Below are 21,127 nucleotides of genomic sequence, written 5' to 3'. Positions count from 1 at the left end.
CATAAGTGCAAAAGAATTTGTTTTACAGCAAATATCAGCTAGTTTTTTGTTTAGTTTTTTTGTTTATAAAAGGTGGCCATATTGTATTTTGAGGTTGGGAGTGATGAGATCCATCTGATCTTCCCACCCAGAAATCTGTCTTTTGACATTCCCTGTTGATTAGTCCCAGATTCACAACTGGAAGCTGCCACTGTTGGCAAAGGTCTGTAAAAATTAATCGTAAAGACATAAGAACTCTTATATTTACTTAGTTTATGCTCAATATACAAGACTGGTTAGGTTAATGACGTGTCCCTATAGGGTGGAATGTCCCCACATGGCTATATGCTGTAAATGGGCTCAATAGCTGGTTCTCCCACTCCGTTTCTGCCCTAAATACACACACACACACACGTCTAGATCAACCACTCGTGAATCTGAAATGTATTCATCAACAATTTATTTATCAGACAGATCAAGTCAACACAGATTCACTTTTCACTGAACAATATTCGGCACACTTAGACATACAGTCATTGTGTCTGAAAGTGATGGTAATTCATGACAAAGTCCAGGAGCATGCGCACAGGTGAGCTGAACACCTGCAGCACATTTCACATCTCCACGTGCAACTCTTCAGTGTGTTCATTCATCAGTTCAGTCACTCAGCGTGCAGTTTCATTAAAACAACCTCCTCCACCTTCTCTGCAGCTCCACCATCACAGCTCCTTCAGCACGTTTCGGTCCGGCTTTCAGATCCGAAACCGACCATTCATTGCGCGCTGCCCCAAACCAGATCAGTCAACCCATTCACGCAGCAGGAGAGCTCCCGCGGTTCGGTCGGGGTCTTGCTGCATTTCTCAAACGCCGTTGCTCCTCCTTTCCCAGGAGGACTGGCCGTTTGAGGTTAATCCAACTCATTCTCACCGCTCCACGGCGGCTTGGTTCGGTTCGGCATTACCCGGATACAGTCAGCCGTCCTGCAACTCTAGGCAGGGCACCCACTGATTCCTGCAGCGGCTCTCTTCACAGAAGCTGCTGACGTCCTGCAGGGCCTGACACTGCAGCGGCTGCACCGGAGGGTTCTGCAGAAACACAACGGGACGAACAGTTAGACCCATGAATACAGTCTGATATAAAACATATTTTAAGTGTTTCATGCATGCAGAAGAAGGGGAGTAATACTTACAGTGACTAGGATGCAGTGCAGGTCCCGGGGCTCGTTGCCGTTGCTGTCCTCGGTGTCCTCCCCCAGCACCTGAGATAGCCGTCTCATGCCGGACACTCGCAGGATGTTGATGTCATTGTCGCAACAGAAAGCCTGAAGCAGCGTGAAGTGGATCTGCAGGGCGATGTCGTCCTCATCCTCCTCATCCGTGGCGAGGAGGCACAGGACCACACTATCCGGATCTCTGCACGCAAACAGGACAGTTAGAGTCAGCGTCAGCACAACACTCTCATATCTGTAAGATTCTAGGAATGCTGATCTGATCTGTAGAAAAACTCCTACTTACACATTCATGAGTTTGGCGGACTCGTAGACTCCCACCGTGAGGCAGTCCTGCCGCTGAGCCACGACCAGCAACTCCTCCAGAGCCTGACTCACCGTCTCCATCCTGCAGAGACACGAAGGTGGTTAGAAATGTACCGAAACTGGCAGAGCACACAAAACATGACGGAGCCAAAACTAAATGCTCTAAAAGCTAAAATAATGCACAAGGTAAGCACTAAAATAAAAAAAGATCTTAGTGATCATGTATGAAATAGGCTCCTATAAAGTCTAGTCTAAGTTGTGCAAACTAATGCCGGTGCGTAATTACGCACCACTCCGGACCAAAACGCTTACTTTTTGTCGGTGCTGTTGGTTCCAACGACTTCCTCCAGAGTCATGTTGAAGTCAGAATAATATTCCACCAGCTCCAGGGTAGAAAGATAAATCCACAGCGCTCGTTATGAGGCGGCGGTCCGATTAAATTCCAGAAGATAAAGTCCAAATAAAGCAGTAATCCAGATCTGAACGAAAGTCCTTCCAGTGTCCGCTGACAGTCAAGTTTCAGATAAATGTCCGGGCTGGTTGAATCTTTGCGTGAGTAAAGACGCTCTCTGCTTCTGACGGCCGAAACTCCGCTATTTATCCGTTCTAGTTTAGCGGGCGTCACCGCGCCCCGCCGGTCGCTCTCTGATTGGTCTGTGGCGACTAAAAGAGCCTCCGAAGTGCACTCTCATTGGCTGAGCACGCCACAGATACCGGTGATCCCACGTGGGTGGTTTCGGAGAATCCCCCGCATTCTCTCCCTCCTCTTCCTGCTCTCTCTCTCTCTGCTTGTTTACCGAGGTTTTTCTTTCTGAGTGGAGGAATTTCCTGATCGTCCTTATCCCTGCTCCCAGGAACTGTTCCTGCTGCAAAATTGCCTCTAAAACAAAATTCAAAGCCTTGCATGGACACATGCATAAACCTGAGACATAAAACAAGTGATTAATTTCACACGGAGCTTGGTAGGTCCAGCAACCCGGAGGGGGGGGAAGCTGGAACAGGTGACCTGTCCCGTGTTACAGCACGAGCCCTCCGGGTTGACTAACGGGCTGCTGCAGGTTGTGCAACAGTTAAAAATACCGAACGGTGAGGACGCTGTAAAGAACACGAGCAAGTCACCTGGCCGTTTAATTTTTCAGATGTTTGGTTTCTCCCCTGCTGCTGCAGGACGCGCTCGGTTCTGGAAGCTTCATGTCCTGTACACTGCTTCTAGAGACGTTGACTCTCGTTAGAAATAACCCGGGTCAAAGGATCAGAACGGTTTACAGACTCAAGCCTAAAACTAGCGGCAGCGTGCAGGACAGAAGCGCTTATTAAAACTTGTGTTTGTGCACATATGAAGCGTTGCTCTTGTCCCGCATGCATGCTTCATGTTTTCACTCAACAGGCTGGTTATTACATGAATTATGCAGGTCACAAGAAACAGAGAGACTGGTCTCATGGTCCCCCTAGCGGTAAACATGGAACACCGAAACCATGCAGCACGCCCCTGCAAAACCAGTCCCTACAAGCAAAATGGGGGAGTCCCTGTCAAAAGGTCTTGTTTATGGGGGACATTTGTGGGGAGTTTCACGGGTCATCTGAAACAGTTTGGTGCTCTATCAGATTTTCTATTAGTTTGTTAAAGAAAGGAAACTGAAAACAGTTCAGAAACTAATCACAGTATGCTAGGGAATCAGTTGGAACTGCAGTCATGTAATAGGGAAATACTTAGCAGGAGGGAGCTTAGGTGTTTTTCCAGCAAGATTATCAAGTATGGTATAAAGATGAATACAGGGCTTAACCAAATGCATGAGATGGAAAAACGATGTTTCTATATTTCAGTTTATTCAAGGTGGTGGGATAGAGTAAAATACATTTTCTGCAGGCCTTTGATTTGTTTTAAAGTTCAAATTCATTATTTTATGGGACGAGATTTTAAAATACAAATGAATCACTGAGCTTGCATAAATACCAAAGAGTCATAAAATCAGGTAAATAAGATGAATTATATATAAATGCTTTATATATATATATATATATATATAATAAAGAACAGTGTTAGTTTGTGCGTTTAAGCATAAAAAAACAAACATTAAAAATTTTAAGTTGAATATTTTTCTGAAGAAGATTATCTAATATATCCTGATGAGTCATAATGAGTCATTCATGATGAAAAACGTCGTTTTACAATTTACTGAGCTGATTTATTCATCACAAAATAAAACATCTGCACATTTGAAACGTATTTTCATAAATGTATTTTTATTTTGTGAAACCTTCTGTTTTATGGTGAATATTATTTATGGGTAATCCAGGTTACCTAAAATGGCCCTGTAGAGAACACGAGTTTCCACTGTGGGAGCAATGATTGTGTTATAGCACCACATGCTGGTTTGATTTAAAACTTATAAACCACCTTTATATTTTGACGTCTGTTTTTAGTTTTTAATGTATTAATTCCTCCATTTAATTTTGAAATTAATTTAATAAAAAAACAGAAAAAATCGTAAATGATTTGCTTCATAAAACTATATTTTAGAGACTCCTCTACACATTTGTCGCTTTAATGTTTAGATTAATCCTCACAGGTGATTAATGATCCACATCATAAATGATTAAAGAGTTTTATTCTAAGTTTTTAAAGTTCAGCGCCTGATTTCGTTATGTTGGGGGAAATAATCGCATCAGCTTGATGAGGCTCGTTAGCAGCCAATCAGAGCTGTTATTCAAAGACAGTAACTGATCACATTACTGCTTTAATCAACCATTGTTACGAAAGATTGTCCTCACTGTTATCTGTCTGGGTTTCGAGCGAAGATTTTGTGTGAATAGTTTCACACAAAATCAAACAAAATGAAGTTTCAGGAACATCAAGATTTGATTGAAGAACTTTCTAGAGGCTGAAAGACTTTAGCTTTAAAGTTGCATCTGAAAGAACCAAGATTTGTCTTTTTTTATAGTTTAGCATAAAGTAAAAAACATTCAGTATTTTTAACAGACATTTTATACACAAGGAACACAAAACAATAATAAAAAGCAATACCCTTAACTGACTGTCTTAGAAGTACATTCACCCAATAGCAAATGACTCAAGTCTCTTCCAATGTTAATCTGTGAGACAGAACCTAAAAAGTTTGGGAACCAGTTTTCTGGTTTTAATGACGTCTTACTCCTCACTATGATCTGTAGGAATTGAGGCCCAGCATCATGACCTTTGATTAGATGCATCACACAGTCGCTGATACTGCAAGAAACGACCAGAAACAAGAGTTTAAATAGCAAATCCAAGCTATGGATAACATAAGCAGATTTAGAAGTAAAGTTTTGAGCTGGGATGCATGGTCGTTCCTGGAAAAATGTTTTAAAACCTCTGCTGGACTTTTCTGCTTTAATGCTCCCATCACAGAACTGGAAATTATACCAGTTTACACCATCAAAGAGCCTGGCTGCAGGAACTGGATCCCAACAACAGGATGGCAGATTTTTCTTTTCTCTTTTTGCTCAATGACTTCCAGCAAAGATCTGGAATGATGATACATCTGACTGCAATCCATGTTCCCACTCTGTGATGGCCCGTCTCCAATGCCTCTGAGCCTAGAGACATGGACTCTCTACCAAAGTGATCCTTTGTCCATATGGTTCTATCAGCTGCTGATGAATAATGGTTCTGGAAGCAGTCCCGTCTGAGGGATTAGAGAAACGTGCAACTTAAAAAAAAAAACCTTCAGATTCCTTGAATGATTTAATGATATTCTACAATCCAAAAGGATAAATAAGTTCATCCCTTTTGATCTGTCTTTGAGGACATTTTTTTCAATCAGGTGATTGATCTTTATAACATCAGTTGTCACATTGGAGCTCACATTTGCTTCTCTGGGTTTTCTGTGGATGATGTTTTGATGTTGGAAGCTCAAACCATCTGTTTCCCATGTGTATGAATGAGTTTATATCATCAAATAAAAATAAAATTAATCAGATAAAACATCAAATTTTAGGCTAGTTTTAAATGAACGTTTTTTCTAACCTTAGATCTGGTTTTTGGTGAAACGTTTATTCTCCCTTAGAGAAGTGAGCTGTGCTTTGATCCAAATCCACCAACAAGCTGATGGAACCTTTGATTAAAAGTGTGAAAACTCCTGCTGGTTTACACTCTGCAGTCTTCAGGGTTTCCTGTGGCTCTCCAAACATCTCATTAACAAGCGATTTCCATCCTATACTTCCTTTACATTTATCCTCCACAGTGTGGGGTTAGCTTAAAGTCTGTTAAACTGCCTGCTGGAATACACAGTCCATGTTATCTCTTCTGGGGTGGGCTTTTCTTCTTCCTTTTTTTATTTTAATCCACAACAAAACAAACAAATAAAAAAATAGGATGGCAATTTCACATTCAGTTGATTCAGACTTTTGCTGTTGATTTCTTATTCTACCAATAGGATGAAGTGAAATACAAAAGTTATTGCTGGATCACTCCAAAGCAACCAAAGCAACTTTTACCTGAATTATATCCACACACATAATATCCTGAAATCTAACTGAAAAAACTGTTAATGATAGTTATTACAGCTTTAAATGTTATTCATCAAGCTGCTGAGTCTATTAAAAGTAGGAAAGAAGGAAGTAGCAGGGACTGCTAATCCAATGAACTGATTGACGGCTATTCAGCAAGTTTATTGGTGGTGAGGATGGCCATTCCAGTGAACAGCTGTGCCCAGCTTTGGCACTTTGACGTGCCCAGTCAAAGTCCAGAGATGTCTGTTGTAAATACTATGGTAGGACTTTAGGAGAGCTGTGGAGTTGTCTCTAAATCTCAATAAACTGTAGCAATGCAGGAAAGAAAAATGGGCCAAAATTCATTAAATTTAAATAATTTTAGAACCTGATCAACCCTAATCGTTTTAATTATATCCTGATACATAAAGCACCAAATAAAAGGAGGGTCTACTTTTTTACCAGGTCTGCAGTGAAGGGAAATGTCGTTTTAAATCAAAAACTAATTTAAATAACTCCACTCTCCGTCGCCCGTTTGTTTTGACTGCAAAACAAAGGAAGAGCCCGCTTTTATTATGAAATGCCAGACCGGAAGTCTTGCTTCAACACAGGGTACTTTCTGAGATCAGCCGAGGTCTCCTAGGCTGACTGATGACCGCCATGATAGATCGCTACCTTCCTCACGAAGCTATGGAGCCGGTTTGTATTTTAACACAATTTAAAATTTTACACAAAAACATGAAAAAACAGAAACTTAAAAGTACCGAAGAAAGTTAAACAAATAGCTCACAAATTAGCCGAGGAACTAGCATGCAGCTAAACGGTTAACCAAAACAAACACGGCGACCGTTGCTCAGATAAACCGTTTTCCAGTTTGAATTTAGCAGCTTTCTTAAAGATGATTAACTGTGGTTATTTTCCTGGTTCGTGGAGGTCGTTAACGGCTGTATTTGTTGGTATTTTCCGTCCAAAGGAGGTTCCTGTCATGAACACGGTGACTGACACGGAGGTGACCCCAGCGGAAGTTCTTCAAGTATCACAGGTTCGTGTCTGCGTTTGCTTCTTTACAAACCAAAGCCACTATTACAGCAGTTTTAGAAGAGATTTAAAAAAAAAATCACAAACTTTAGTTTAGACATTTTTTTTTTCACTAAGCCAACGACGTTTTTGTTTCATTCTTTAACATATTTAACAGCAAAATGTACGTCATACTGCATACATTACTGCATTAGTGCGGCGTGACCTGGAGGCAATCAGTCTGTGGTACCGGCGAAGTACTGAAGCCCAGGTTGCTTTATTAGTAGCTTTCAGCTGCTGTTTATTTTTAGCTCTGTACTTCATAGATTCTCTACTGGTTTGAGGTCAAGGAGAGTACTGATCAATAAACCACAGTGGTTCCAAGGTCATTATAGCACGTATTGGTACTTTTGGCGGTGTCGGCAGGTGCCAAGTCCCTCTAGAAAATCAAATGAGCATCTCTCATTAACCTGGTCAGCAGAGGGAAGCACGGAGTGCCCTTAAGCGTCGTATTGGATGGCTGTGCTGTCTGACTTTGGACTTGGTGAAACACAGGTGGCGAAGAGCAGCGGAGGGCATGGCCCCCTAAATCATCAGTGTGGAACCTTAATACTGGATCAAAATACTGGTTTAAATAAAGCATTACTTTCAGATGCCTAATTAAACTCATTTTTAAAAGGTTTTTTGAGGGAGTGTTCCTTCAAGTCGAATCTCCTGAAGGTGTACACCCAGTTTTCATATTTGCAAACATGGTTTTGTAACTTCTGGGTTAGACAATGCTCCCTTCCACCCAATGGTTTTTTTGTTCCCAACCTTTGTTGGTAATTCTGTGAAAAATGATCTTCTTCGCCCCTTTTCTACATCGCAGCCTGGCAGAAACTCTGCCCTGGTGTGGATTTCACATTCATTCATGAAATTCATCGATTAACTTTTATATTAGGCTGCACAGTGGCGCAGTTGGTAGCACTGTTGCCTTGCAGCAAGAAGGTCCTGGGTTTGATTCCCAGCCGAGGATCTTTCTGCATGGAGTTTACATGTTCTCCCCGTGCATGCGTGGGTTCTCACCGGGTACTCCGGCTTCCTCCCACAGTCCAAAGACATGCCTGTTAGGTTAATTGGTCTCTCTAAATTGCCCTTAGGTGTATGAATGAGTGTGTGCATGGGTGTTTGTGTGTTGTCCTGCGATGGACTGATGACCTGTTCAGGGTGACCCCGCCTCTGGCCCGTAGACTGCTGGAGATAGGCACCAGCTCCCCCGCGACCCACTATGGAATAAGCGGTAGAAAATGACTGACTGACTTTTATATTATTGATATGTTGCAAATGTAATGGATAAAGAAGGAAAACTGAGAATATTGCTAATTACTGTCTGTATGAGCACCAACATTTTATGGTGCAACATTTAGTCAAGTAGCCCATTTAACTCTGTTCAGATTCTTCAGGCCATAGAAGCTGAAGCTTTGGTGGAGGCGGACAGAGGAGAGAAGCAGGAGGCCGTGCAGCAGGATGAACAGACAGCCTGTCCTCCTATAAAATATGATTCCACCACTGAGACAGTAAAGGTAATGACTGTAAGAAAATACCCTTCATTTGAGACATGGTTAACCTTAAATTCCTGATTTCATAAAGATTGTCACCAGCTCTTAGAATGCCAGAAAATCAAAAACAGGGAGATCTAAACAAATCAGCTGTCTTCTCTATGATTGTGTCTCCTACTGACCCAGACTGAGACCACTTAGAGACTCAGGAAACCTTTGCAGATATTTTGAGTTAATTAGCTGATTAAAAGGTGACACCACGAATTTCCAGTAATCTTTCACAATTTTCTGAGATACAGAATTTTGGGTTTTTTATTCTCAAAGCCATAATCCTCAGTATTACAAGAAATAAAGGCTTAAAATATTTCACTCTATGTGTGATGAATCCATATAATATGAGCTGTTCAGTGAAAGTTTTCTCTCAAAAAGAAAAACAAAGTTAGAAATAGTTTTATATTCTTTCAGGCAGATGTTTTAGGACCAAAAACCATTCCTTAACAGCTGCCCGCCTACAAAATACATACTTATAGGATTCTTATTGGTTTACATGGTTTGTTGAAATGTTACTGCTGACCACTGATTTCTGCAGTAAACTATGTTAAACAGTTGGGTCTCATGAACTCAATCTCTTTCTCAGTGGGAGGTGGGAGCTCGGTGTCGGGCCCTGTGGTCAGAGGACGGCAAGATCTACCCGGCGACTGTGGTGGCTGTTGACGGCGACCGCTGCAGAGTTCGTTTCGGCGGCTACGACAACGAGGAGGACATGGACTTGAGCGTGCTACAGAGTCCGTGTGCTGTGGTGCAAACACAGAACTCACAGCTCCAGGTTAACAGCTAGCAACCGTCGAACTTATTTAACCCTACTGTAAAAAAGGTTGTATAAACTGGTGTTAATATAATCACCTTTATGGGTCAAGTTTATGCAAACAAACAACATATTTGACTTCAGTGCCACTTCGCTGTATATGCACACACACACACACACACACAGTGTTGCAAGAAGAGGACATGTTAGAGTAGGACAAATATGTGTATACTGTTTCTCCAAACAGTACCAGATTATTCTAATCTAAGGGCTCATTCTGCTCATTAAAGAGACAGTCTGGGGAAAAAACTCTCTGGTTTCTGCTAACAGTGCTCTGTGGCTCTTGCCTGAATCTAAAAGTTTGCACAGATGTGGTTGTGTTGGTTCTGCAGAGAGGTAAGTTGCACTTTTCATGACCCTGGACCTGTTCAGATGTCAGATGGAAAGAAGGTCAGTGCTGAGGAGTTTCTCTGCAGCCCAGATTGGTCATTACAGTTTGGACCTGTCCTGTGTTGCCCCTTTTCCACTGGCTCGTTTTAGCCAGCACAGCTACACTCCACTCGGTTTCACTCTACTCGGTACTTTAACTGTCGTGTTTCCACTGATCCGCCAACGGCTGAAGCTCCGCCTCCATCCATCAGTGCAGGGCGCTGTGCTGCTATTTACTTTACTGTGTTACATTGTCACATTAAAGTAATCTGCGTGAAATGATTAAAAAACATACCGTATTTTCCGCACTATAGGGCGCACCGGATTATAAGGCGCATAGAATAGAAGCAGTCAAACGTTTGACTGGGGTTGCGTTATGCATCCACTAGATGGAGCTAAAGAGAACGTCAACAAAACAGTCAGATAAGTCAGTCAGTCAAACTTTATTAATACACTACAAACCAGCGTTCTGATAACTCCATTCACTCTCATGGTAAGGTCTCCTCTACATAGAATTATATTGAATAGAGCCAACCGCACGTTAGGAATGCATTGGAGTCTATGAAGTTGAAGTTGAAATCAAACGTTAGTTAAAACGTGAAAGTGAACTTTTCCCTGATTCAATAAACACGTAAAAGAAACAGTTTGATGCACTAAATCAAACGTTAGTACTGTTAACCTTTCCTGTTTCTGTCCCCTGACCGTAGTCTGATGACACAGGGGAGACGCTTTCTCCAGGGCCGAAGTTACTAGTTTCCTCGGGGTTAACTCCCTCACTCATACGTTGCTGAGTTGAACATGAAGAAACAGCATCAAAACACTGAGTTGTTGACGAGATTCGGGGTTCTTTTTAATGACTTTGTAGCACGTAAAAACACAGGGCTTACAGACTCATACACCGCTGCTCCGGTCGCCGTCTCTACCCACCCCACACACACAATAATACCGACGTCACTCCTTCACTCTTGATTCTCAGCTACGGCAGCACACAGCGCCACCTCTGTCCGGAGGAGTAATGTCAACATCTTCCATACACACACACGAAACATACACCCCACACACTGAGCTTCTAATCACATATAGTTCAGGCAATTCCTGCAACAGTACATTCAAACGTTATACACACACAAGTGGTGTTGGACTAGGAGTAAGCACAGTACAGGTGTTTACCGCTATTACTTCGGAGACGCCCCTGACTACGGTAGCCGTAATGCTGCAAGCGGTGCGGCTACCAGTCGTACTGAAACATTTTGACAGAGCGCCGTGTACAACCAGTATGGATCAACCAATTAACCAATTAATCCATATACAGGTCCTTCTCAAAATATTAGCATATTGTGATAAAGTTCATTATTTTCCATAATGTCATGATGAAAATGTAACATTCATATATTTTAGATTCATTGCACACTAACTGAAATATTTCAGGTCTTTTATTGTCTTAATACGGATGATTTTGGCATACAGCTCATGAAAACCCAAATTCCTATCTCACAAAATTAGCATATCATTAAAAGGGTCTCTAAACGAGCTATGAACCTAATCATCTGAATCAACGAGTTAACTCTAAACACCTGCAAAAGATTCCTGAGGCCTTTAAAACTCCCAGCCTGGTTCATCACTCAAAACCCCAATCATGGGTAAGACTGCCGACCTGACTGCTGTCCAGAAGGCCACTATTGACACCCTCAAGCAAGAGGGTAAGACACAGAAAGACATTTCTGAACGAATAGGCTGTTCCCAGAGTGCTAGTATCAAGGCACCTCAGTGGGAAGTCTGTGGGAAGGAAAAAGTGTGGCAGAAAACGCTGCACAACGAGAAGAGGTGACCGGACCCTGAGGAAGATTGTGGAGAAGGGCCGATTCCAGACCTTGGGGGACCTGCGGAAGCAGTGGACTGAGTCTGGAGTAGAAACATCCAGAGCCACCGTGCACAGGCGTGTGCAGGAAATGGGCTACAGGTGCCGCATTCCCCAGGTCAAGCCACTTTTGAACCAGAAACAGCGACAGAAGCGCCTGACCTGGGCTACAGAGAAGCAGCACTGGACTGTTGCTCAGTGGTCCAAAGTACTTGTTTCAGATGAAAGCAAATTCTGCATGTCATTCGGAAATCAAGGTGCCAGAGTCTGGAGGAAGACTGGGGAGAAGGAAATGCCAAAATGCCAGAAGTCCAGTGTCAAGTACCCACAGTCAGTGATGGTCTGGGGTGCCGTGTCAGCTGCTGGTGTTGGTCCACTGTGTTTTATCAAGGGCAGGGTCAATGCAGCTAGCTATCAGGAGATTTTGGAGCACTTCATGCTTCCATCTGCTGAAAAGCTTTATGGAGATGAAGATTTCATTTTTCAGCACTGACCTGGCACCTGCTCACAGTGCCAAAACCACTGGTAAATGGTTTACTGACCATGGTATCACTGTGCTCAATTGGCCTGCCAACTCTCCTGACCTGAACCCCATAGAGAATCTGTGGGATATTGTGAAGAGAACGTTGAGAGACTCAAGACCCAACACTCTGGATGAGCTAAAGGCCGCTATCGAAGCATCCTGGGCCTCCATAAGACCTCAGCAGTGCCACAGGCTGATTGCCTCCATGCCACGCCGCATTGAAGCAGTCATTTCTGCCAAAGGATTCCTGACCAAGTATTGAGTGCATAACTGTACATGATTATTTGAAGGTTGACGTTTTTTGTATTAAAAACACTTTTCTTTTATTGGTCGGATGAAATATGCTAATTTTGTGAGATAGGAATTTTGGGTTTTCATGAGCTGTATGCCACAATCATCCGTATTAAGACAATAAAAGACCTGAAATATTTCAGTTAGTGTGCAATGAATCTAAAATATATGAATGTTACATTTTCATCATGACATTATGGAAAATAATGAACTTTATCACAATATGCTAATATTTTGAGAAGGACCTGTATAAGGCGCTCCGGATTACAAGGCGCACTGTCATTTTTTGAAAAAATTAAAGGTTTTTAAGTGCGCCTTATAGTGCGGAAAATACGGTAAATAAATTAAATACTAATATACAGGGGTTGGACAATGAAACTGAAACACCTGGTTTTAGACCACAATAATTTATTAGTATGGTGTAGGGCCTCCTTTTGCGGCCAATACAGCATCAATTCATCTTGAGAATGACATATACAAGTCCTGCACAGTGGTTAGAGGGATTTTAAGCCATTCTTCTTGCAGGATAGTGGCCAGGTCACTACGTGATACTGGTGGAGGAAAACGTTTCCTGACTCACTCCTCCAAAACACCCCAAAGTGTCTCAATAATATTTAGATCTGGTGACTGTGCAGGCCATGGGAGATGTTCAACTTCACTTTCATGTTCATCAAACCAATCTTTCACCAGTCTTGCTGTGTGTATTGGTGCATTGTCATCCTGATACACGGCACCGCCTTCAGGATACAATGTTTGAACCATTGGATGCACATGGTCCTCAAGAATGGTTCGGTAGTCCTTGGCAGTGACGCGCCCATCTAGCACAAGTATTGGGCCAAGGGAATGCCATGATATGGCAGCCCAAACCATCACTGATCCACCCCCATGCTTCACTCTGGGCATGCAACAGTCTGGGTGGTACGCTACTTTGGGGCTTCTCCACACCGTAACTCTCCCGGATGTGGAGAAAATAGTAAAGGTGGACTCATCAGAGAACAATACATGTTTCACATTGTCCACAGCCCAAGATTTGTGCTCCTTGCACCATTGAAACCGACGTTTGGCATTGGCATGAGTGACCAAAGGTTTGGCTATAGCAGCCCGGCCGTGTATATTGACCCTGTGGAGCTCCTGATGGACAGTTCTGGTGGAAACAGGAGAGTTGAGGAGCACATTTAATTCTGCCGTGATTTGGGCAGCCGTGGTTTTATGTTTTTTGGATACAATCCGGGTTAGAACCAGAACATCCCTTTCAGACAGCTTCCTCTTGCGTCCACAGTTAATCCTGTTGGATGTGGTTCGTCCTTCTTGGTGGTATGCTGACATCACCCTGGATACCGTGGCTCTTGATACATCACAAAGACTTGCTGTCTTGGTCACAGATGCGCCAGCAAGACGTGCACCAACAATTTGTCCTCTTTTGAACTCTGGTATGTCACCCATAATGTTGTGTGCATTTCAATATTTTGATCAAAACTGTGCTCTTACCCTGCTAATTGAACCTTCACACTCTGATCTTACTGGTGCAATGTGCAATCAATGAAGACTGGCTACCAGGCTGGTCCAATTTAGCCATGAAACCTCCCACACTAAAATGACAGGTCTTTCAGTTTCATTGTCCAACCCCTGTATATGCAAGAATGTGTTATTTATGTTTTTTATGTCTAAAATGATCCACTAGGATAATTATCTGGACCACAGCCCAGCCAGAACTTCTAAAATAAGGCTCAGGGGTTCTGATGTCAGGGGTTGTGGCAGGAGAAGCAGACAGGAGAGATGCTGATGTCTGGATGGTGAAGCTCCAGAGTTTGCCTGAAGAAGTTATAATTTTAGGCTTTATGAGGAAGTTCTTGTCTCAGCCATGGCAATAAGGAGGACGAAGACAAAAGCGCGGACTTTTGACCTTTGAAGTTAGGTTTAGGTTGAATGTTGCATATTCGTGCTCCGCAGATTCAGCGGGCTCGTCCTCCAGTTTGGTCCGATGCGGGCAGTCTGATTACGGGCAGCTGCTCTCTGCCTGCTCCCGCCTCCCACAGATGCTAGTTCGCCTAAGGACCATCAATAAATGTCCGAATCAAAGACGTTTCATGGTCATGGTATTATTTTGTGTGTGTTTGGGGGAAATGTTTGTGCCTATGAACAGCTGATTTTATGTGTGATCAGCTGATTTAGGATGTTATTACATACAGATCTGCCTGCATGTAATTCAGGAAGCGGATCTGTCCCTTTTCTTTCAGCCTTCAGGCTGGTTTATGATCTGTAAATGGTACATTTATGACCTGCGCTGGCCACTGTGGTCCTTAACATTATTGTAGTTGCTCTTGAGTTTTATTAACTTTTCCCTGCACTGTTTCAACGACAATCTTCTCATTACTCGTCCTCCCACAGCCAATCAGTGAACAGCAGTCTGTTCACGTCACATCTAGTCCCTACTCCGCCCCGGTCGGACCTGCTCAGGAGCAGCGAGCAAAAAAAGTAGCTACCGGTACGGCAAAAAAATGTAATGGAAATGCTTGCATAGCGAGCCGAGTGGAAAAGGGGCATTTGTTGGCTGAGCCAACCCTGACTGACAGTGATGTATGAGCACAGGTGTAAAAAATGACCAATGGCTGCTGTGGCACGTTGCACTTCTTGAGTCGCCGTAGGAAATCCAACCTCTGCTTGGCCTTTTTCTAGACAACCTGGGGTGGTCTGTGTGAACACCACGCCAGGTTCTGTGAAAAGATGGTTAAATTGCTCTGCAGTAGACACTGTGTTGTTGAGGAACTCTGTTTGTTTGTTTAAATTGACCTTTTTTAGATTATAAATTTATAGTGACGTTACTATTTTAAGGTACGTCTAAATGTGTGTTTCAGGACTGGAAGCCCGGTTCCCGCTGCCGGGCAGTTTATTCAGAGGATGGATTGGTTTATCCTGCCGTAATTCTGTGGGTCAAAGATCAGCGCTGCCGTGTTCGCTACGATAAATATAACAACGAGGAGGAACTGGACGTCAGCAGTCTTCTGCATCTCGACGAGCTCCGCGGCCCGAGCGGCGCCGGCGGTGCCACTAAGGCAGAGGTCTGGAGCAGAGACCAGTGCTGGTTAAATGGTTAAGGGTTAATTTCGGTCTCCCCGTGTGCAGTTTATAATGTTAGCCTGGACCGAAGCAAGTTAGGCTTGCAGACAGCAGCATATGATCAGTGTCTCTTCTGTCTTCCTTCCACTGAGTTTCACTCAGAAACGTTCATCAGAGACATCGCAGCATAATTCACAGTTATTATAAAAGAAAATAATCTTCCTTATGATTTATTTCTCTTAGGAGCATCTGAAACTAACATTATATCATTTAATTACCCCTCAGCTGTAAAACATTTCCTCCCGTTTTATTCATAGCAAATTGAAGCCAACAAGCACAGAGCACATGACAGTTGCCAAACGGCCGGATATCGTCATGTTAGAGTTCAGTACATGGAGTTACAGTTGCAAAGGATTCTGTGGATAGAATATCTTTTGGGCATCTTTTTAAAGTGTTATGCATTAATTCTTGTAGCGTACACCTGTTAGCACACCTGTCTGATCAAGATCGGATCACATTCAGACCATAAACAAACTGCTCTAGAGTTTCTCTGGAACCGTACTGAGACCACCTCCTCCTGCAGTCTCGGTACGGTTGTTCTGGTCCACACCTGCTCTGATTGCTGTCTTCACATCTACACAAAGGAACCGCACCAAGGGCGGACACGAACCAGAGTTCATTTTGAACGGATGAACATCTTGGGTGTGAAAACACTTGAGATTAAAGTGGAGGCAGCAAATTGAGGCCGACAAAGTATGAGTGATGTGAAGGGAAGGAAGCACAGGGAACAGAATGGAAAAGACTGAAGCCTCCTCAACACCACGGCAGCGTGAGCTGTAATACTGATCAAATATGGTGTGTTAAATGACCACTTGAATGCTGCTGAGTGTTTACCCACATGAACAGGCCTATCCTAAATGATTCAGGTCATAAATGGGTCAAAAGATCCTGATCAGGACATTTATGTAAAGGGTATGACTGAAGCAAACTGTGTTGGTCCTCCAGGGTTACAGCTGGAAGCCCGGTCCACCCACAGGTAACTTGGACTGGAAGAGGAGGAGGAGGGACGAAAGCAAGGGAGACCGAAGAGGAGAGAGGAGGTCAACACAAAGCGATAATCCAAACTCCAACATGGTTAGTGTCCATCACAGATCAGCTTGAGATGGTTCACATCCATAATGGTGTCTGAGAACTCTGACGTTGGAAACAGTTTGGAAAACCAACAAAAATAACCTCATTGCCATGAAATGATACTATAGGGCTGCACGGCGCAGTTGGTAGCACTGTTGCCTTGCAGCAAGAAGGTCCAGGGGTCTTTCTGCATGGAGTTTGCATGTTCTCCCCGTGCATGCGTGGGTTCTCACCGGGTACTCCGGCTTCCTCCCACAGTCCAAAGACATGCCTGTTAGGTTAATTGGTAACTCTAAATTGCCCTTAGGTGTATGAATGAGTGTGTGCTTGGTTGTTTGTGTGTTGCCCTGCGATGGACTGGCGACCTGTCCAGGGTGAACCCCGCCTCTCACCCATAGACTGCTGGAGGTAGGCACCAGCTCCCCCGCGACCCACTATGGAATAAGCGGTAGAAAATGACTGACTGACTGGCCATGAAATGATTGGAGGATCTTGGCCTTCACCCCACAAGAAGTGTTTAACACCACATTTTCTAAGATTCGTCACTTGTTTTATAATTAATGGCGATCGTGATTTCTAATGTCCATGAGGTGGTTCGTCATTGACCACACGGTGAATGTCGGCTCCTAACTGTTCTTGTTTTTGTTCAGAACAATATTCTGTCATTTTACTCGGGTCTGCTGCTGAAGCTTTAACTTGTTAGGTTTTCATTCCAGACAATACTTAAAGCATTTTAATCACCTGATGATTTCTTAGCCTCCAGGTACCTCAGAGCAGCTCTGAAATGTTTTATTTTTTATACAGCCAATAATTATGTTTGTGGGGGGGAAATATGCATATTACCCTTTGCCAGAACATTCAGTGGACCAGTTTCTAAATCCTTAAATGTTAAGAGTACTTCTGGGTTTAAATGACAACAGGTTGGATTTCACAGCTGCTCCATAAGATATTCAATCTACCTGCAGAAACAGGTGCATCCCAAGAAGTTAGAATATTACTGAAACGTTTATTTCAGGAACTCAATTCCCTAAGTGAAACACCTTTATACGGATTAATTAAAGCTGCAGTAGGGAGTTCTGAGAAAACCTCGGACATAGCCCAAAGTTTGAACAAGCACCCCGCCCAGATCCCTCCTCCCTCCACAGCAGAGCCTGCCGTGAACGGCCAGGCTAGTAAGCAGGGCTGCTGATGACGGTGGATAAACAGCTATGGCACGTTCACTGGTTGGGACGAAACATCAACCATATGCTTTACATTGTCTAAACTTTCACTGGAACTTAAGACATTTCCCCTGGCTCTGATTGGTTGTTTCTGAGCCGGAGCGGTGTATTTCTGGAAATGGCCGTATGACCACTGGGAGGAGCCAGAGGAGCTTGATTTTTTTATTTATTTTTGTTTTTCACAGATTATCTTTCTCATACTGTCAGGACACATTTAACAAATATGTAAAATGTTACCTTCTGCAGCTATAAACGCAGACTGATGTTTTCAAGCCTTTTTTCTGTTAATTATGATGATCTTCTGTTTACAGCTAATAAAAACACGACCTTTAAGATTAAAATATTACATCAGACCAATAAAAACATTTTTAGTACAGAAACGTAATACCTGCTTAAAGGTTATTTTGAAAATGTGTTTTAATCTGACAAACGAGCCTCATCAGAACATGTGATTTAATTTATTATGACTGTAAATATGAATTTAAAGTAAACAGCCGTGTTTTATTTTGTTCTTTTGTAAAGCCGTCACATTTATTCCTGAACAGCTGGATTTTCTATAGCATTGTATTCATTACCAGTGAGGAATTATTAGGAACGTGCAAAAACATCGCACATTAGATGGACACAGATAAATCTCATATTGTTGCTTTTTGTTGATGTTTTTAGATAAAAGAGAGAACTGAGAATCAGACTAAAGTAGAGAAGGAAACCACAGAGAAGAGGAAAGGAGACCTGACCAATAACCTCTTCCCTCCTTTCGCTCCTCAGGTTGGATCAATGGTAAATCAACTCACTAATATCTAAATAGACCAGATTCACTTTGTTTGTTCTGTTAATAAGCAATCCAAACATACTTTGTCAATTGCTTATTAATATTTTCTTAGTTTTTAATATCTCTGGGAAATTTAAATGCTGTTTAATATTTCACAGAAATTGTTCCTGAGTTTAAAGCTTACAGGACTTGGATTTTAGGGCTATAAAGGTTCCTTAATGAAATCTTTTAGAAAAGAATATTTCACAGTGCCTTAAAATAAAAACGTTGAGATATAAATAAAAGAAATAAACATCTAAATCTGCATTAAACGGCAGTGTTCAATGAAGCCATAAATCTCAGGTGTGGAAGGAGTTTGTTTCCAGCTAAGGAGCACAGAAAGTAAATGCTGCTTCTCCTGGTTCTGGTTCTGGGAACGCGGGGTAATCTGTTCTCTGAGCTCCTGAGGAGTCTACATGGTTCATACTGCTTCTGGTTTAAGCATCTTGGATGAGCTGCAGCTGTTTATCCGTTTATTTTAACAGAGGTCCGGATGGACAGAGAAACATGGCAGCGCAACCATCAGAACATAGTTTCTGATTGACACCAAGACTCTTTCGGTGGTGTCTGATGGTCGGACCCTCGCAGATTATTGGGAACTGTTTATGTTGACAGATTTTAGAACGTGGTCATTCATGTGTTCACTGATGTTTCAATATTAGTATAATCTGATTGTTTTATTTAATCGGTCACCAACACCGGAGTGTTCGTCTCCCTCTTCAGGACCCACTGTCCTTCATCCCTCCTCCTCCTCCTCCTGTTTGGACGTTCTGTGGGAAAGAACCAGGCGACGGTCCAGATGTCAACAGCATCACCAACATGCTGATGCTGTGGTACATGTGTGGCTTCCATACTGGCAGTTACCTGGTCAGTACCATGGTCACACCTTTAATGTTTTCAACATTTTGGGTCTGTTCTAGTCTATAAATAATTTGAACCTGATCAGGGACAGATCCAAAGTGGATCCAAAGATTCTGACACCAGTTTACAGTTGATTTGTTTGGAAGAAGGTGATGCATTTGAGATTTATTTGTTTCAGACTCAGCAGAGATCCAAATCATCCTCCAAAGACTAAGTTTAACATCCCAACAGGCATGTGGTAAACACAAACTTTACCCTTTATTTCTAACTGCTGACATCTAGTGGTTACATTGGAGGCGACAGCCATAGCAAATGCTCACCAGCAACAAAACTGAGTTTTGTTTGGTTGCTAATAAATATAGCATCTTTAGTTTTAATGCTGTTTGCCCAGAATTAGGTCTTCTTTATGCCAGCTTTTATTCAGTTGTTTGTTTTGAATTCAAAATGAATTAGTTCTTATTTATGGCAATTCACATTACTATTAAGTCCGTTTTTCTGCCCTTTAAACTGTTATAGTGGAAAACACGGTCATAACAGATTACAGAAGAGCTCAGCTGGACATGGTTTGAACCACAGACATAAAATCTAAATACATTATGTGGGGCTAGAAATAATTTTGATCAGAAGGGAGTTAAACACCCTGGATGTTACTCTTTAATAAATTCTTACATTTGTTTAAGTACAATAACTGATAAAAAAAAATCTTCAGTAATGTTAATTAAAGACATCTTTGGTTTTTCTCAGGGTTGTGTCAGAAGAGCTACAAGCTGCAGCTTTTCTACACATCTTGGCTTTGTCTCCCACCAACAAACCCTCAGTTTAATCGGTTAGTTTTGAGGGTTGTTGGTGGAGTCTTCTGTTAATATTGTTAACACTAAAACCAAAGGCAGCCTGGTCGAGTTTAAATGAAATATATTAAGTTAGCACACTTAAAAAACAATTTAAATCTTCCATTCACCCCTCAATAGAGTGAGCTTTGCTCCCTTCAAGTTCATCATGTAAAAACCAGCATTGTTCAGGTAAAAGTTCTAAAAATGTGAACTTCACTCATGAACACATTTACTGAGGATCACATTTAACCTTTAAATGTAAAACAAAAGCCTCTTTCTGGCTCATACTGAGGCTGGATTAATGCAGAAATAACAGTTATTTCCACACTGACTCGGACATCCTTACAGGATGAGATAATTGGATCAAACAGAACTTCTTAGTGGAGCAGAAGGCTCCTCCAGAAACATCTGATTCTGGAGGAATTCAGAGTTTGTTCAAACATTTCTCCTTTTTTTTTTCTTTTTCTTTAGAGTCGAGGAGAAAAAGCTGCAGTTTGTTGTTTTTGTTTTATTTTTTCCATTTTAACCTTTTGTACATATTAGCACTTTGTTTCGTTTTTAGCATTTAAAACCTGTTTGTTGTTTTGAAGAAAGACTCGGTGCTTGGAAATGATGCAGATGAGTTGTTTTGTTCAGAGTTATTAAACATAAAAGTGTTTGGTTATTTTCAGAGTTTTAGTGTAAAATGAAATGGACGTTTTGGTCAAATAAAAGTGTTTTGTTGTTGAAGAGAGAGATGGATCACGGCTTCATGCACTTCCTTTGTCTTCAGA

General features: G+C 42.2%; 2 protein-coding genes across 5 annotated transcripts; one reads left to right on the top strand and one right to left on the bottom strand.

Annotated features, from left to right (window-relative positions):
* Positions 1–422: 422 nt before the first annotated feature.
* Positions 423–2,095, bottom strand: gadd45ba (growth arrest and DNA-damage-inducible, beta a). Its single transcript, XM_047375303.1, has 4 exons — positions 1,826–2,095; positions 1,494–1,595; positions 1,169–1,391; positions 423–1,064 (listed from the first exon to the last, which is right to left on the bottom strand). Exons 1-4 carry the CDS (start codon positions 1,867–1,869, stop codon positions 951–953), a joined length of 483 nt encoding a protein of 160 aa, XP_047231259.1. The 5' UTR covers positions 1,870–2,095; the 3' UTR covers positions 423–950.
* Positions 2,096–6,526: 4,431 nt separating this feature from the next.
* Positions 6,527–21,087, top strand: LOC124874064 (survival of motor neuron protein-like). Of its 4 annotated transcripts, none has more exons than XM_047375237.1 (10): positions 6,527–6,682; positions 6,957–7,025; positions 8,434–8,562; positions 9,176–9,364; positions 15,300–15,503; positions 16,507–16,635; positions 18,519–18,632; positions 19,387–19,530; positions 19,703–19,755; positions 20,826–21,087. In XM_047375237.1, exons 1-9 carry the CDS (start codon positions 6,635–6,637, stop codon positions 19,736–19,738), a joined length of 1,062 nt encoding a protein of 353 aa, XP_047231193.1. In that variant the 5' UTR covers positions 6,527–6,634; the 3' UTR covers positions 19,739–19,755; positions 20,826–21,087. The 4 variants fall into 4 exon arrangements, with proteins under 4 accessions (XP_047231193.1, XP_047231194.1, XP_047231196.1 ...); XM_047375238.1 differs by having other exon boundaries at positions 19,703–19,762; XM_047375240.1 differs by lacking the exon at positions 15,300–15,503.
* Positions 21,088–21,127: the final 40 nt, after the last annotated feature.

Source organism: Girardinichthys multiradiatus, chromosome 9, assembly GCF_021462225.1.
Source record: "Girardinichthys multiradiatus isolate DD_20200921_A chromosome 9, DD_fGirMul_XY1, whole genome shotgun sequence".
NCBI lineage: Eukaryota > Metazoa > Chordata > Actinopteri > Cyprinodontiformes > Goodeidae > Girardinichthys > Girardinichthys multiradiatus.
This window is presented reverse-complemented; position numbering and strand designations above follow the sequence as displayed.

Bases quoted from the DNA above. Each gene is read 5' to 3' on its own strand.
- gadd45ba (XM_047375303.1), bottom strand. From the start codon at position 1,869: ATGACTCTGGAGGAAGTCGTTGGAACCAACAGCACCGACAAAAA. The intron at 1,392-1,493 runs GTAAGTAGGAGT...GTTTGCGTGCAG, and splicing joins TCCGCCAAACTCATGAATGT to AGATCCGGATAGTGTGGTCC. The intron at 1,065-1,168 runs GTAAGTATTACT...GTGTTTCTGCAG, and splicing joins TGCACTGCATCCTAGTCACT to AACCCTCCGGTGCAGCCGCT.
- LOC124874064 (XM_047375237.1), top strand. From the start codon at position 6,635: ATGACCGCCATGATAGATCGCTACCTTCCTCACGAAGCTATGGAGCCG. The intron at 7,026-8,433 runs GTTCGTGTCTGC...AACTCTGTTCAG, and splicing joins AAGTTCTTCAAGTATCACAG to ATTCTTCAGGCCATAGAAGC. The intron at 15,504-16,506 runs GTCTGGAGCAGA...TTGGTCCTCCAG, and splicing joins GCGGTGCCACTAAGGCAGAG to GGTTACAGCTGGAAGCCCGG.